Consider the following 17,577-nt stretch of genomic DNA (forward strand, 5'->3'; position numbering starts at 1 on the left):
TCAGTTCGGCGGAGAAACAGCTTCACAGCTAACGTCGAGGGGGAGGGATCGTTATCAGTATATTAAGTTATGACAAAAGGACCGAGGTCCGTGGTAAGTATAGCAATGTCTCTCTAGGAGCTCCGCGAAAGGCGACCAGAAACTGGGCGGAAAAAAACAATCTGAGGGACCTCGACGCGTGAGGGATTGTGGGTACAACGCACGTCACTATAGGGATAGTGTTACAGACACGCCTTGTCGACGTCCCCTTTTCGACTACGAAAAACAAAATGCAATACTCCGCAGTGACCACTGGATGTCGGACCTATGCACAGCATGTGATTCTAAGCAGATTAACAAACATCAGAAAAAATAATACATAGCAGTACACACATGCACAACCATGGGAGGTGTCAACAGGCTCAACATTAAGCAATACAACTCAACATTAAGCATCTCTTACCTTCTCACCAGGCTCACCTTAGGCGAACAGGTTGCGCAGCACTGCTTGGCCAACCCTGGACTCCTGCTTGGAATCCCGGTCGACGCAGTAGAATTTCGTGAAGGTGTGCGTCGACCTCCACGTAGCAGCCCTGTAGATGTCCAGCAGGGGCACACCAAATAGGAACGCCGTGATCGCTCTGGTGGAATGGGCTCTCGGACGGCCAGGCAGCGGTCGGTTTGCCAACCGATGACAGTACATGATATAGCCGGAGAGCCATCTGGAAATGGAAGCCTTTGAGAGAGCCTTCCCCTGATTGACAGGTCCAAAGTTCACAAAAAGTTGTGACGTCTTCCGAAAACTCTTCGTGCGGTCCACGTAGCAATTCAGCGCTCTAGCCACATCCAGCGAGTGCAAAGTCCTTTCAGCCGGCGACGAAGGCGACTGGAAGAAAACAGGCAACACTAAGGGTTCGTTGAGGTGGAAGTCCGACGGCAACTTGGGCATGAAGGAGGGGTGCGTCCTGAGCACTACCCTCGTGTCGTGAAAAGTCAAGTACGGGGGCTTGCAGGAAAGGGCCTGGATCTCTGCCACGCGTCGTGCGGAGGTGATGGCCACAAGAAACGCTGTTTTCCACGACAAGAACTTCAATGGAGCTGAGTGCAGAGGCTCGAACGTGGGTCCCATGAGCTTGGTCAGCACCACGTTGAGCTCCCACGCCGGGAACGATCTGAACAGTCCCTTCATGAATTCTTTCACCGGATGTTGAGATGAGACCACAAAGACGTCCGTCCCGTGGTTCTGGTGTATCGGGAGATCGCAGCAAGATTAATCTTGATGGAAGCGTGTGCCAGTCCAGCCTTGTCCAGCATCAGTAGGTACGGCAGTACCTGAGGAGCCGTAATCCGTAGGGGGTTAATCTGTGTGTGGCACCAGACAGAGAACCTCTTCCATTTGTGTCCGTAGCATTTAAGAGTTGAGGATGCCCTGGCCTTTGCAAGAACCTCTCTGCAGTCGGCTGGTATGTCGTAACCTCCAAACTCTAACGCTGCAGGAGCCAGGCCTGCAAGTTCAGCGACTTCGGGTCGTGATGGAGGATGGCGCCTCTTTCCCTGGAGAGAAGATCCACGTCCACTGGCAGCTTGATTGACGGGGACGATGACAAATCCAGAAGGTCCGGGAACCATATCTGCCTCGGCCACGCAGGTGCGACGAGGATCATCCTGCACCGTGACCTCTTGAGCTGGATCAGCAACGGCAATGGAGGGAACGCGTATAGAAACAGGCCCTCCCAGGGGAACGAGAAAGCATCGCCCATGCTCCTGGGCTAGGAAAACCTGCTAGCGAACCTCCGGCACTTGGAGTTCATCGCCGTCGCGAACATATCGATCTGGGGTGTGCCCCACCGTCCGAAGAGGCGGTCTACTAGATCCTGTCGTAGTTCCCACTCGGGGCACGAGCGCAGCTCTCTGCTGAGCGAGTCGGCGATGGTGTTTTTTTATTCCTGCCAGATGAAACGGCACCAGAAACATCCCTTGGGCGACGGCCCAATGTCACAGATCCTGCGCCTCCTTGGACAGGGCTGGGGGATCTGGTACTGCCCTGCTTCCTGATGTAGAACATGGTGTTTGTGTCGGCGAAGATCCTCACCACCTTGCCCTTGATGGACGGAAGAAAGGACCCGAGGGCCCAAAACACTGCACGGAGCTCCAGGACATTGATATGGGGGGACTTCGCCTTCAGAAGCCAAAGGCCTCTCGCGTGCAGATTTTTGGTGTGCGCTACCCACCCTTCCAGGGAGGCATCCGTGGTCACTGTCTTCTGGTGGCCCGGGGTCTGGAAGTCCATGCCCGCCGTCAGATGCGCGCGGGTGCCCCACCACCGGATCGCTCGTCGGAAGCTCTCATCAAGTGTGATCCTGTCCTCGAAGCTGCCCGTCGTCTGGATCCAGCGAGCGTCCAGGAACTCCTGTAACGGGCGCATCCGAAGCCTGCACAGGCGGATGAGATAAATGCAAGAAGATATTCCGAGGAGGGATTTGATGGACCTCACCCTGGCCGCGTCCGCAACCAGCATCCGCTGCACCTTGCCCAAGATGGCCCTTGTCCTTTCCTCCGGAGAGGCCAGAAGCGCCTCTGTGTCGAGTTTCGCTCCCAGAAACAGTGCGTCTTGCGCGGGAATCAGGTGGGACTTGGCGTAGTTTATGGAGAATCCCAGGTCCGTGAGTAGTTGGACGGTCCTCGCCGTGTGCTCCGCGGCGAGCTCCGTTGTCTTTGCTCGGATGAGCCAGTCGTCCAGGTAGGGGTAGACGTGGATCCCCTCCAGGCGCAGCCGCGCCGCCACCGGTGCGAGGCACTTGGTGAACACCCTGGGTGCCGACCTCAATCCGAAGGGAAGGGCTCTGAACTGGTAGTGACGCCCTTGGACCACGAATCTGAGAAACTGTGTCCCTTTAGGATGGGGATATGGAAGTAAGCATCCTCCAAATCCAACGACAGGAAATCGCCCTCCTCCAGCTGACCCAGGACGTGCTGGAGGGTGACCATGACGTAGAGGCCGAAGCCCCCCCTCTCCCCCGCTTTCTTCCTGGCCGCCGCGGAGATGACCGAGTCCGGGGTCAGCTGTGCCCGAAGGCACAAGGGGGCTGCGTCCAGGACCCGGTACTTCTAGTACCGATCCCTTCTCGCAGGCGTTGTGGATGGGTTCTTGAGGGCGAGACCCTCATCCCAGATATCGTCCAATAGAGGTACAGCGAGGACCGTCTTCCTCTTGGTCTCGCGCCGTTGATAAAGGAAACCTTCCTTCTTCTCTTCCGGGCAGAGCTGGAAAAGCTCGGATGCCCTGGCGATCATGGCATGAAACGATCCAATCTCGTCGGGCGGAGAAGCCCGGGGAGGAGGTGACGACGAAAGATCCTTGTCGTAAACTTCGTCGTCTGTACCTGTCGCGGCTGTGTCCGTCCCCGTATCATCCCCACGGGTCGTGGAGGAGGGCTGAGCAGGGCGCGATGGTTGAAAAGGAGGTGGAGGATGAATCCTTCTCTTAGGAGGAGGGCTCCCAGAAGGGCCTGGCTCCGGGTCCCCCATCGGGAGCGGTTCCTCCGTTGGTGGTAACGGCAATCTCGTCCTTATCTCCGAGCATAAGGACTGTATAGCCAACAAAATGGCCGCCGAGTTGTCTTGCGGAACTGGTTGAGGGGATTCCGACGGGCGGTCAGGAACCTCGTCGGCACCCTCTACGTTCTCGTCGTCTCCTTCGTCGGGGTCCCTCCCGACGGGCTGGTCTTCTTCCACGCCAATGCCGTGGCTTAAGACTGCGATCAGCTCCTCTTCAGAGGTTGAGGCCGAATCCACGATGGCCTCCTGCCCCCCCTTTTTCTTCTCCGTTGGAGGTTTCACGGGGGTCCTGTCGATGGGCTTGAAAGAGGACTCCCTCCGCGGTGGCAGGGAGACTCTGGGCCCCGAGGTCGCCTCCACTGGTGTAGCCTCCACAGGCTGAGCCAGGCCCGCCGCGTCTGTCTCGATAGAGGCCTTGGCAGGGTGGATCAAGGCTTTCACCACCTTAAGTGCGCTCACCGCCTTCTCCTTGCGGGGAGGGTCAACACCTCGCTCCCCCTCCGATGGGGCCTTCGAGCTCGACCGGGGCCTCTCCAGAAGCTTCGCCGGGTGCTCGGACTTCCTCTTCGCCGAGGAAGAGCGTTGGCTCGTGGTTGATGGCGCCGGGGAGGTTGCGCCCTGCCTGGCAACCGAAGAGCCTGACCGTTCGGCACTCGCGGTGCTTGGCCTTCTGCTGGGCCCCCGTCGCCGGGGCGCCCTCAAAGGTCTTAGAAGACCGCTCGGACTTCTTTTTCTCACCTGACGGGCTCTTCCCTTCCAGCCAGTTGGCGAGACGCAGATGGTGGTCCTTCATGGTCCGCTCCGACATGTTGCCGCAAAACGCACAGTCCTTCTCCACGTGCGTCTTGTCCTCATGCAGGCAGTAGAGGCAAAGGGAGTGTTCGTCCTCCTTGAAGACATTCTGAAGCTGGCATCCAGGGCAGACCCTGAACAGCTTTCCGGGCGTCGAGCATCCCTTCTCCTGGGCCATGTCTGAGATGGGCCTGAGAAACTTCTGGAGGCCTCCAAAAGCGTGGCTCGACGAAATCTTCACCCTTGAGGGGCGTAGAAGAATCCGACACGGGTCCCTGTTGACCGGATAACGGTGGAGCTTGAGGCTCTTTTGACCGAAAGAGAATTTTCCTATGAAAAAGCGCGAAAATGCACTAAAGCTCGAGAGCAATAGCACGAGGATCCCAACACTTGAACGTGCGGTAAAAATCTGAAGATGGCTGCCAGAGGCTGGGCTTAGGGAGATGGCAGTCATTGGCTGTGGTCAGTATGACGCAGAGATCAGTGATTGGTTACTACTACGAAAGACCGATCAGAAACGAAACTGATACTGATTTTTCTTTACCGAGGATTCCCAGCCTGACGGGGAATATTCTTGAGCATGTGAATCCATGCCTGACCCCATGCTGGAAAACTTCGGTAACATTTTCACCTCTCCCCTAAAAAGCTTTGTGATTTTTGGGCACAAGTCCCCATACATAATAGGGTTTTGGCTTCTAAATGTCGAGCATAATTGTGAAGTGGTCATTCTACTGCATCACTACTTACCTTCTGTGTTGACTAAGTTACTGTATGCATTCCAACAAACCTAAAAGTGACTATATATACACGTTTGATGGGGTATTGTGTGATATTACTACCTACCCGAATCATATTCCTAGTGCGTTTTGGGTCTATAATAGAGTATTTTTGTACTGGTCTGTCTAAATTAAAGTGTGCCTCACTGTTTGAACTCGTTGTGGACCTCTGACCCCGCTCACATTCTCCAAAGACTAAGCCTTTACCACTTTCTACGCTTACCTTGATTGTGTTTGGCCAACTGCTCAGAGTTCCCCTGTTCAAAATCTGGACAGATTCTAGTAATCCATCTCAACACTTATAGGTGCCGCTTTAGTGCCACCTAAAAGACAAACTAAAAAAGCAACCTTGCTGTAAAAAACAGCAGCACAGTAGTATACCCGTAAAATATATAAAAATATGTACTGCCACCGGCCTACCAAGAACACACAGCATGAAGAGCGGGGAATGCTCTTTAGAGAAATGGAAATGGGTCCCCATGGATTGCAGTCCTTTGTACCAACTAGTACCTGCCCAAAGGTGAGCTGCAGTGACAAGTGGGCGAGAAGGGAGAGAAGTGGCTCACTTGCAAAACAATAGTTGGAGGGGTTGGGAGGGGAGAAGGGGCCTGACAAGATAGAGGGTCTCAGAATGAAGCTAAAGTTAAGCTACAGGGAAAGTCTTTTCTAACACGACCCCTCTACAGCAATAAAGTACATTAACATACAGCTACAATCATAGGCCACAAGCTGCATAAAAATCCACCTAGAAATCTTAAGCTATACAGAATGAAGCTCTCTACACCGGCCATAACTAACTCCACACACTTACTGCGTGACCTTCATTGCAATCAAAGTTTTGCCAAACTGAGAAAATGTATTCAGTCAAAGCAAAACACTTATCCATTAGTATTCTAATTAATGCTAGAGTACTAACCAAATTCCATCACAGGCAATGACCATGAAGTTGTGCTCCTCGTTGAGCGTCAAGACCTTAATGTCAGGCAGTGCAGAGATCATCTGCTCCTCAGGAGGCAGGTTCTTATTCCGCTTGTAAAAGTGGTCACCTGAGAACAAGTAAAGAACATTTTACAAATATGTAATCTTTCACAATCAATCCAAAAAACCAAGTATGCCATCGATACATTTAACCTGGTCTCATGAGACATAGGGAAATTGAATTACGACCTCTGGATAGCCAACAAGGTTGTACAGAGTATTACAAGAGAAAGGGCATCAACGGTCAATGATGGAACACTGACATGCATTTCTTACCGTAAAAGCATTTCCGATGGTTATATCTGTTTAGATTCACATGCTGCGCATAGTCCGACATCCAGCGGTCACGGCGGAGTATTGCATCTTGTTTTTCGAAAGTCGAAAAGGGGACGTCAAAGTAGGGGTGTCTGTAATACTATCCCTATAGTGACGTGTAGTGTACCCATAATCCCTCACGTTGAGGTCCCATTGTTTGCATTTTTTCTGCCATGAGGGAGCCTCATGACAAACGTGAGGGAGCACAGGTAAGAAAGTAATAAGACTCCATGTTCCTTCCATCCGAGCAGGGAGGAAGGGCGGGCGCATGTGAATCTAAGCAGATACAACCATCAGAAATGATTTTTCGGTAAGTAATGCATGTCTTCTGATGTTTATTAATCTGCTTAGAATCACATGCTGTGCATAGACTAGCGAGCAGTACCCAGAGTTGGAGATGGGTTGTGAGAAGGAACAGTAGTGAAAAGATGTCTTAGTACTTCCTGTCCCACCAGAGAATCAGACCTAGGAGTGTCTAGGCAATAGTGTTTTGTAAAGGTGTGTACAGAATTCCAGGTTGCTGCTTTGTAATGAATGCTATCAATGCCCCAGTGCCTCGAGTGGAATGTGCTCAAGGCTTGAAGGGCAGTTCTCTCTTAGCAAGATAGTAACAGTAATGCAATTGACAATCCATCTAGAAATAGTGGATTTGGAGACTGCATCTCCTTTTCCTGTGGCCACAGATGCCAAAAATCGATTAGTCATCCTTAGTGGGCATGTTCTTTCCGTATATATATATATATATATATATATATATCATGACAGCTCTCCGTACATCCAGTGTGTGCAGGGTTCTTTCCCCTAGACGGGAGAGCCCACTTGCAAAAGTTCTGAGACAGTTTGGACAGCCGGGGGAAGGAGTGCCTCCGTTTGTTCAGATAGTACATGGCCGTGGTGCCATGTGGTCTGAGGATAGTTTTTCCCTATAGTTGTGTCTCAAACACTTAGTGCTTTGAACACTGCCAGCAGTTCCAGCAGATTTTTGTGGTTGGACGCCATGACTGGCAACCAAACTCTGCTTGCCGTCTGCTGGAGCAGGTGGGCTCCCCACCCTGTAAGGGAGGCTTCCGTAGTTAGAGTGGCTTCCACTGCGGGTGTGGTGAAGGATTTCCCTTTGAAGAGGTGTTCTCTCGACCACCACTGCAGCGAGAGAACTAGGGCTGGCGAGACCACTACTAAAGCGTCCGACTGTCCGTTGGCCTGACACCACTATTTGCTTAGCCACTCTTGCATTGGGCGCAGGTGTGCGTGGGAAACTTAGTAGATACATGATGCCATCATTCTTAGGAGACGAATAGCTTTGCGTACTGTTACATCTCGACTGGTTACACAGTGAGGGATCTGAAATAACATGTTTTGAACCCTCTCGTTGAAGGGGAAGACGAGACCGTCCTTTGTTCAAATTAGAGCCCCTAGTAATTGACTTGACTGGGGTCTAAGCTGGATTTCTTCTTGTTGATCGAGAATCCCAGGGTGAATAAAAGGTCTATTATCTTCTGGGTATTTGACAGACGTCTTGTAAGAGTCCCCTGTTATGAGCCAGTCGTCGAGGCAAGGATATACTGGGATGGATTGCCTGCGCAGGTGTGCTGCCGCTACTGCTAGTAACTTTGTATATACCCTTGGTGCAGAGGCTATGGAGAAGGGTTGTACCTTGAACTGAGAGCGTTTTTCTTTTGTATCAAACTGAGGTACTTTCTGTGCACTGGCAACATCGAAATAGGAGTATGCATCTTTCATATCCAGAGTTGCCATGTAATCCCCTGTGAGAGCAGCAGAATTACTTCCTGCAGGGTGACCATGCAAAATGTGCTGTTTTACAAACTTGTTCGCTGGGCGCAGATCTAGAACAGGAGGCATGGTTGGATCCTTTTTGGGTACAAGGAAGTACACTGAATAAATGACCTTTACCTGTAAGAGGTACGACCTCTATGGCTTTCTGTTCCAGTATCTCAACTTCTTGAAGTAGTATGCGCAGATGTTCTGGTGTTAGTCTTCATTGACGTGGTCAGTATTTTGGGGATTGGTTGAACTCTACATAGTACCCATTGTTCCGTGGTTATTCCCTCATGCTTTTAGGAATGATGCCAGTTGGCCCCCGACCGGAGAGGCATGGGAGGGGACCCGAATCTTTGAGTCACTTGGAGCCTGAAACAGAAGAACCTCTGGGGGTTGGGTTCCTGCCTCTTCCCCAACCACGCCGCTGTCCCATTTGGGGGTACAGGGTATTGTAAGTATTGGTCCCTTGTGGAGTGGTCCAGCTGTTTCCTGAAGGATACCGATAGGTGGATCATTGGCCACGAAAAAACCTTTTTCCAAATCCTCGCCTTGTGAACGGTCCGAGTAATTTGGTCCAAAATCTTTAGGGTTTCATGTTCTTTTTTCGCAGTCTAAGGCCTCATCGACCGCCTTTCCAAACAAGTTGGATTCCTCCACAGGTTTGTTTATAAAGAGACACTTGCGTTTCAAGTTTAAACCCTGAACTGCAAAGCAAAGCATGTCTTTTGAGGAGAATGCCCTGAGCGAGTACTCTGCTGGCTGTCTCGACAGAGTCCAAAGTGTTCTTTAAAATGCTCTGGTTAACTTGCCTACCTTCAGAGACTGTTAAGTAGGCGGGTCCGTTGAGGTTCTGGAGCCTCTTGTAGGCCTTCCTGTATAGCAGCCCATTGCGCATCTGCTTGACTAGCCAATATAGTGTTATTGGCGATACACGTAGAGTATGCTGCCGAGGTGGTAACTTTTACCCAGTGCATAAAGAATTTTCCCCCCCTCTGTTGGGGGGGGTGGGGGGTGCTGGTGGCCTCGCCTGTTGATAAAGGAACCCCCTGCTCTCTTTCTTGTGGTAGTAACACCAAAGAATCTGGGGTGGAATGACCTACTATTTAGATGGTCTGATGGGGAAGGGCGGAACAGCTTTTCAATTCCTGAATTTACACCTCTTAAGAGCAGGTGTAGACAAAGAGCCAGGCTTTTTTTAATCAAATTGAAGGGAATTGCTTGGCTGGTTGGTGGCTTCTGCTTGAGCATATCCTCAACAAGGTCCGCTTCAGGTGTTGCCTCTGAAGTGGCAATCTTAAAATGATCAGCAGCTTTACGTAACATTAAATTGTTAGTTGATCATCAATAGGAGAGGGATTTCTTATAGGGGTGTTCTGAGGTGAGTCCAAAACCAGAATATCTGGATCTGGGTCTTGTGGCTCTGGAGACTGCCATGGTGGAGGGTCACCCACATCTGGGTCCTCCCCCAGCCTTCAATAGGTTCATCTTCCATGGGCTCATATCCAATGGTTCATCTTCCTCCTCGTTACAGAAAGGATTCTTCAGTACCTTGACTGGTATATTGTCTTCTTCGGTAAGGTCATAATTATATATGTCCTCCTCTAAAGAGGGATCAAAAATCCCTGGGAATTTAGATATAGGGTTAGCAGGACTTTCGTCCCTTGGCCTTCTTTCTGCATGTTAAACTTGTCCAGCCTTTCCATGCAAGCCTCAAACTTTTCCCTAGTCCAGACTGTTGACCTAGAATGGTCTAAGGGTGGAAAGGTGTCTGATAGTCTGTCGAAAAAGTGTCTCTAGCATGCTCTTCCGTTGAAAAACAGATCTGTGCCTCAACATCGAAGAAAGTCCTTCCTCTCCTTCAGAGAAGCTCTTGGTCAGGACCGATGAAGGTGGGGTAGCCTTGTGTCCCTCTCTTGAGTTCTGAACGCTATCCTTAGATCTTGACGGATCTTTGGGTCACAGAGACTTTGAGAGTCCTTAGCCTGCCGTTTTTGGGCATCGGCGGCTACAATTCTTGCCAGGCTGCCCTCGACATCTCACTAGTCGGGAGGCACATAGGTACAACTGACGATTGTACGGGAGTTTGTTTTGGCGCAACCTGGGCCTTGCCCCCATTGGCCACCTTTTCCAGCAGTGCTGTAATTTTCGGCGGTGGTAAGGCCTTGTCGTGTGTCCTTTGTCGTCGCCGTACACTTTCTTGTGATGCGTGTCGGCAGAAGTATTTGTTTTTGGGGTAGCGCCCTTTGTCTTTGACTGCCCAGTTGCTAGGCGTGCATGCGGCTGCCGGGAGGGCTACCGATCCCGGCGATCGGCAGGGATCACCGGAGTTACCGATGCACCCGTTGGAGCTGAAGTCTTTTTCCACGTAGTCGAAGTAAGGCTAGGTGTTGTGTGCTTAGTGTCATGCACGTGCCTGTCTTTGTCGCCGGGGTGCGACGTCCCCATAACAGCTTGCGCAGTGCTCATCGGGGCCGGGGACGGATGATGCAGAACGCGAGCATTCCGTTGAAAGGTCAACAACCTCCGGTTCGGAGGCTTGATAGTCACACTCGCCATCACATTCAGCGGTAGCAGCAGTGGGAGAAGTCCCAGCCTTGGACATACCGTAGGCTGCCCACCGTTTTACTCTACGCTCCTTCAAGGTCTTGGGGCAGAGGAGCTTACAGGCCGCACACCCTTCCCTTTATGATAGAGCGGCAAGCACCGGTTACCCCGTCTGTGCTTGTCCTTCCATGGGAATTTGCTCTTACAAATAAGGTAAAATCTAAAGGGAGTCCTCTCAATAGCTGAGGTTACACAAAGTGACTAAGACCAACTGGGAAAGAGAAGGGAAAGGCATTGTCAGTTTAAAGAAATGTCCACCCGACCCCACTCTCCCCACTGTATAGGCTGGCGGAGGCCCGGCCACGTGGTCGGCAACGCCGACAGGTCACCTTCCGTCAAATCTTGCAGGTCTTCGCGGAAACTGTAAACAGCCGTCGAGACAGGGGACGGGAGGGGCTATTTGAATATCTTTATAGAATAAACTTCCCAAAGGTCGAAGGAAAATAGTAATGTTCTTTACGAACTCCGCATAAGGGCGACTAGTTATCGGGGGGACAATCTGAGGGACCTGGACACGTGAGGGATCTTGGGTACACTACACGTCACGTAGGGATACTGTTGCAGGCACCCCCATGTCGACGTCCCCTTTCGATTCTCGAAAGACAAGATGCAATACTCTGCGGTTACCACTGGATATTGGACTATGCACAGCATGTGATTCCAAGCAGATTGACAAACATCAGAAATTGGTATCTCTCAAAATTAGACTAGATGCAATACATTGGTTACTCAGTTTGTAATATAAGATGGTAGGCGATCAAGAGCAGTCAATCAAGAAAATGCAGAGTAGGCCTTACAACCTGGCCATTTGCAGACAGGCTGCATTTCTCTAGCTCACAAATAACATCTGTCAATCTCCCTTGCTCGTTCTCAAATAGATGCATTTAATCCCCATGAGAAACAAACCATGCAACTACGAGTTTGCAGATGAGTGAAGAGTCAGTCTAAACTCAAGGGATTGCCATGAGCTACCTGCTTATAGTTATCGGAAGCAAGTACATTTGGTTCAGAGGAAGGGCTGCTTGAACTTTCCGGATCTCAGGCACCCAATTCCAGCCTCCTTTGTAAATTGGTTAACAGACAGATGACAAGATACTAAGGCTGTGATCAGTGGCCTTGGAGTACTTGCCCGTTGGGTCCAGGGCATGGAGCTTGTCAGGAATTGGGCAGGGTCAGAATCACTGCTCGTTTCTCCCAAATGTCTAGTCTGCTGGCTCCCACAAGACCTAAACTCTTCTCCCTGTCCAAATTATAATTCCACCTTACCCACCCACACCCCACTTCCAACTGCCATTATCACCTTGAATGCCTTTAAGCGCTTTGGGCATCTTCCCATCATAGTGTAAAGATGGGAACAGAATATTCCAGTGAGCTACCAATTCAGTCCCCCTTCCTTGCCAGAAGCAAAACTTGGTAAAACTTAAGAAAACAAATACCAGTTAATTAACAAATAGCTAATAGTCAAGTGCATAAAGCAGATTAAACAAAAAAGAAAAATGGGCACCATTTAACAAGGCACTGTGCAATTAGAGTAGCTGTTAAAACATCTTAGATGTCAGAAAGTTAACCTACCAATGGCTCTAGAGAGATTGAGCCCTCCATTCACTCTCCCGTCCATGGTAACCTTGCCACCAGCGTTCTTTATCCTGGCCAGCTCCAATTCATCCTCCGGTTTGTGGTCATATGACATGTCAACAGCCTTCCCTCCTTCAGACACAACACATCGTGAGTCACCAGCATTTGCCACTATAAGTTGTTTACCACGGATTAGAGCCACCACAGCTGTTGTCCCACTGTCTGAGCCAGGCTGAAATATTAAGCAAAATACTAAAACAAGCAGGCAGACAAAAATGAAAAGCATTAATGCATCAAATGACTAGCAGTAAAGGTCTGTGGGAATTGTGATCTTCAGATACTCCATAGGGAAACCAAACCACATTTTTTGCAGCTTGAAACTTTCATATTCAAACACCCTGCTTGGTCTGCCATCAAGGGGCTGGTTAGACAAATGTAATTTACATAGTTCTGTACTAGGTGTCAGCATTGCAGGATCAGAAATAGGATAGATGTAAAGTGTGTATATGCTTCACACAATTCTCCCGAATAGTTTCCCTGTGGTGCCATTTTACAAAACCTCTTAACTGTTGGCTTTTTCCTCCAGTTGGTTTCATTGGCTCTTTTTCCTTATTTTTATTGCTAGCAGGACTTCTATTCTACTGAAATCACCTTGTCAATGCAACACTTTTTGATGTGCTTTCCTATTGTAGCCGACCTGGCTTCTAGGAACAGAGTGCTTTTGACAAACCCCATTTTAGTCCCAGAGCCAAGCCCCCTACAAACATGTGGAACAGGTTACAGGCAGCTGTAGATTACTTTTGGTTTCATCTCAGAGCCTACTATCCCCATTATCAGTGATTCCACATGCATCTTGGAGCCCATTTCCCATATTGAGCGATACAGCATGTAATTTGTAGCAAACTGCAGCCATCACGAGTGTTACGTACTCCTGAGCTGGTCACCCCCACAATGATCGCTCCCCCTCTCCTCACCACTTGCCCTAGAGTATCTGCAGCCGATACTTGCCCGAACCCACCACCACACCAATCATCAAGGCATCCAGTAAACTGACAATTGCTTCTGCCTTAGACCACCCCCCCACGCACGGGGCAAGCCCAATTCAGCCAACAAGGACACAGACAGACCTACCCACAACACACCTTAGAGGAGCACTTATCAATACTAGATCGCTTGCCTATTAGTGTGACTGCATCAATTCTTAACTATGTGACACTACACAATACTTATGTGCTTGGAATTCGGTAAACCACTTTGTGGTATAGGTCTGTACAACACAAGGTGGTAGTTTGACTGAGCAGCCTGGCCTATCTTAAGAAGGGTAAATGAGCTGTACAATTGAAATCCGTTAATACAAGTAAACAAGTAACTTGCACTCAAGGTGTCAGTTATTTAATTAACATACATTTTTAAATTATCCTTTAAAATGCAATTTGCGTAACAGTAAATATAAATTACAATTATATTTCAGAATCCCAACAAGTTAGTGAGAATCTTTGGCTATGCTTCTTACACAATTCCTACACCCAGAGGCGACTTCAATCACAAAAATAGTAATGGCAGATTCTGAGGATGCAAAAGGGAAAGGTTTAAGGAAAGGTTAAACAGGCTCTCAGTAAATGTGAGTACAACTAAATCTTCCAATGAAATCTAGACAAGCCTTTCCCAGCAGTAACAGTTCACAACAAGCTACTACTTACAAAGGACAAACAAAGTCAATTGACTGTAATAGTCTTCAGGGAGACAGGACAGCCAACGTGAATTGGAACACAGTATATGGAGCGGAGGAACTTAGATCAGAAATAGTTGTGCACAAACTTAGAGTTTACAGAAAATCACTTGTAGGGTCAGAAGCTGTTAAGCCTATGAAGAGAGTTGGACTCCACTCTCAAAGTAAGCTAATGCAATTCCCAACTGAGAAAAGCACAGCTAAAAGCTCTAGGATGCAAGAATCCCAAAACTAAACAGTACCTCTGGTTTGATGCAGTGGTCCAGCTGAATTGTGTCTTGCTACAGCGGTGCAGACCCTGTGTTCCTGAGCCTCAGTCTTGGGACAAGAGAATTTCTTGAGGGATCCTGCAGCAGTACTTGGGAGGCAGTCTGCAGCTAGAGGCTTATTTGGTTCACCAGCACTTCAAAGTTTCAGCACTTGACGGCACTTTTGCTGATGTCGGCTACCGGTTGGGCATTCTTCACTACTTGGGACTCAGGATCTGGTCTTCCTGCTTCTGGAGGGTCCTTTGGAGACTCCTGGAGCTTCTATCCAGATTCGTTAATGCGTCAGACGTTTCACTCGACTATATATTTATTACTCAACCTCTGGCATTAGGTTCATACAGCAACAAAGTAGTACAGCCAGTCAGGGAAGATGGTGCAGTGGAGTTCGTCTCGGGGTTAGTTGGTCCCACTAAACCAAGGGGAGAAGTCCTTCCATCCGGAGCTTCTCGGTCGAAATTAAAAAGGAGTTTCAGCACAGTAGCAAGGCTTCACCAGGCAATCCAAAGGTCCAGGAGGATGCAGCAAGCTTTGTTCACGGTTTCTTTGAGTGTTCCTCCCAGTGGTCGACTGCCTCTAGTCCCAAATCCCTTGCCTTTTAAGGGTATGCAGTGATCTAAATCGCAGCAAAAATGTCCCCTGTACCAAAAAAAGTGCCATAAATGCTGTGGTTTGACATGTTAAAGGTGTACCCCATTTAAGGGGACCAGGGGTGTCCCCCGCTCCCGTTAATTGGTATAATGGGTCCAAGGGTGTCCCCCTGCATCCTTTACATGGATTGCGGCGTCAAAACCATGGCATTTTTGCCACAATATTTTGTGGCCACAGCCATTTATGCTGCGATTTTAACACAGAACCCTTTTAAGCAGGTTTCTTCCATTCATGCACAGCTTAGGCTGTCAATCACAGCATGGTGGCTCTCCCTAAAGAACAGCCAGCCAATCATGACTGGTTGCATTCAGGCTTTCCTAGAGACAAAGGACAGGGGAGTTTCGGGACACTCCCTCACACCTGTCCTTTCAGACACGGTCTTGCATTTGGCGGGCTTCATCCCTCCTCTGGCTCCAAAGGGCTTGAATGTGTCTCAAAGCACACAGTAAAACCCAAGAAAGACATCACAAACAGACAATGTCAAAGAAAGAAGTCAGGGGCCATTCTTACAAAATTGTCACCCATGCATGCAGTACTGCAGCTGAGGCTTCAGCATGCAATAGAAACGCACAATGGTAGAAAAAATGAAACCAATGCCACCAGCCATTTAACATAGTGAGGGTAACACAAATTTTACGAGAGTAGATAAAGGGGCTAGTAGGTAAGCCCCCCCCCCCCCCCCCCCCAGCACTTGAGAGCTCTTTGCCATTCTGCAAACACTCTAAGCCCCAGATAAAGCTTCGAAAGGCACCATTGGATAAAATCACACACTACTCCAATCTAAAACCGAGACCAAAATAGACAAGCTATTACTAACAGAAAAACCAACAGCCCCCCAGGCCACCATCCACGCAATCCCTCGAAACCATCGGAATTCAACCAAATCTACACTGCAGAAATCGCAGAAATCACAAAAATTATTAAAGTCCTAAAGCCATCCAGATGCAATGGGGACATTTACCCAGCATCCTTCATTAGACTCGTGGTATTCACCCCATTCTTTGCTTATCCTCATTAACAATTCCTTCTCCACTGGTAAGATCCCCTCCAACCTAAAGGATGCATGGGTCATTCAACTCCTAAAGTTGACTCTAGATCCAAATATCTTCACTAACTGCTACCCTATCACAACAGTGCCCCTCTTACTTGAAAAACTGGATAGAGCTCTCACCTGCAAATACAAAAATACTTTGAAACCAATAACCGACTGGGCTTAGACCAATCTGGCTTTCAACCGTGTCATGGAACCGAACCCGCATTACTGGATTTAAAAATCCAAATTGATGAAATCATTGACAATGGGAATCTGGCCATGTTACTTGACCTCTCTGCAACCATTTGATTAATGGACCACAAACACCTATGCCACGGCCTCTCCTCTGCAGCCTAACTCTCGCTCAAAGTCACCACCTGGATAGAATCTTTACTTTCCAACAGAACAATGTGGGTTTTCTTGGGTGGCATGGCCTGGGCTCATGGAGTAGAGGCGCCTGTGTGGCGCTCCAGTCCAGATCCTTGATACGATCCTGTGATCTACTGTCAATTGCTGTCATACGAGCTGAAACCAGCATCCACAAGTAGTTAAAGAGATTCTGCCACCATACAGCAAAAAGCCAGTGTAAATCGGTGCAAGCACACAGAGGATCGTAACCAGCAAACGAGAGCCCTGGGGTGGGCAAGATGGCAGACCGTGCAGGGCTCAGGAGGGAAGAGGGGGTGGGACTGGGTCCTGCTGAGCATGCTGCAAGGAGATAGATTTGCACCCCTCTCGACTCACAACCCGACTGGAACCAGTGCACACACCCATAGGCGCAGGTTGATGGCATCACCGAAGAGCGGAGCAGTGAACCATCGCAGATAGCCAGGTGGGGATCGAGGGGCCCGGCTGGCTGGTGACCCAGTTGAGCCTGGCTGCTGCTGCGAAACTGAAATGCAGGACCCAAATCCAACACGCGGACTAGCTGAGGAGGGGAGACAACACTAAACGGTGAGAGGTGTTTTAAACTCACGGTGGCTCCTGGCACACCACAGAACACTGCAGGAAGGCGATACCTCAAGATACATGTGTGGACCCATGGGGGCACAGTGAAGGGCTAACCAAGAGCACGGAGGGAGTCCCAAAAGCAGAGTTGGGGAGCTACCCAGTACGTGCACCATCTGAGTTACAGCCCCTAACCCGGGCCAGCAAAAGCACAGCACTGCTCACAACGGCACTGGAAAGGTGAAGCAAGACCTATAAACAGCAAAAGGGTGCCAAGTTGCTAGTGCGAACTGTAATGGCATGAGGACAGCTGGTGAACTGGCCAAAAAGGGACCTTCCCCCAAGACTGGAGTGTGCAGCGACCGGGCGGACGCCGAGGAGGCTAGCACGCTGAGACAAACGAGGGCACCATTAAGAAGGGCACTAGAGCGGTCCTGCTGGGTGGACAATCAGCACTACGGCGGCAGAAGAGGGCAAATACTGCACATCACTAGATGTCGGCCTGTGCACAGCATGTGATCTAAGCAGATTCCACAAGCCTCACAAATATATGGGTAAGTGTTACTTGGCCACTAGTACTTCCTGATTTCAATT

At 49.6% G+C, this 17,577-nt stretch overlaps 1 protein-coding gene across 2 annotated transcripts in view; it reads right to left on the reverse strand.

Moving 5' to 3' along the window:
• PPM1G (protein phosphatase, Mg2+/Mn2+ dependent 1G) overlaps window positions 1-17,577 on the reverse strand; it is a 457,550-nt gene that overhangs the window by 82,543 nt on the left and 357,430 nt on the right. For both annotated transcript variants that reach the window (XM_069605461.1, XM_069605462.1), the window contains exons 7-8: window positions 12,354-12,588; window positions 6,022-6,151 (exon numbers count right to left, since the gene is read on the reverse strand). In XM_069605461.1, the coding sequence (XP_069461562.1) occupies window positions 6,022-6,151; window positions 12,354-12,588 (365 nt within the window). The remainder of the gene's footprint in view (window positions 1-6,021; window positions 6,152-12,353; window positions 12,589-17,577) is intronic.

Source organism: Ambystoma mexicanum, chromosome 4p (genome assembly GCF_040938575.1).
Source record: "Ambystoma mexicanum isolate Mex_15411 chromosome 4p, UKY_AmexF1_1, whole genome shotgun sequence".
Classification (NCBI taxonomy): Eukaryota; Metazoa; Chordata; class Amphibia; order Caudata; family Ambystomatidae; genus Ambystoma; species Ambystoma mexicanum.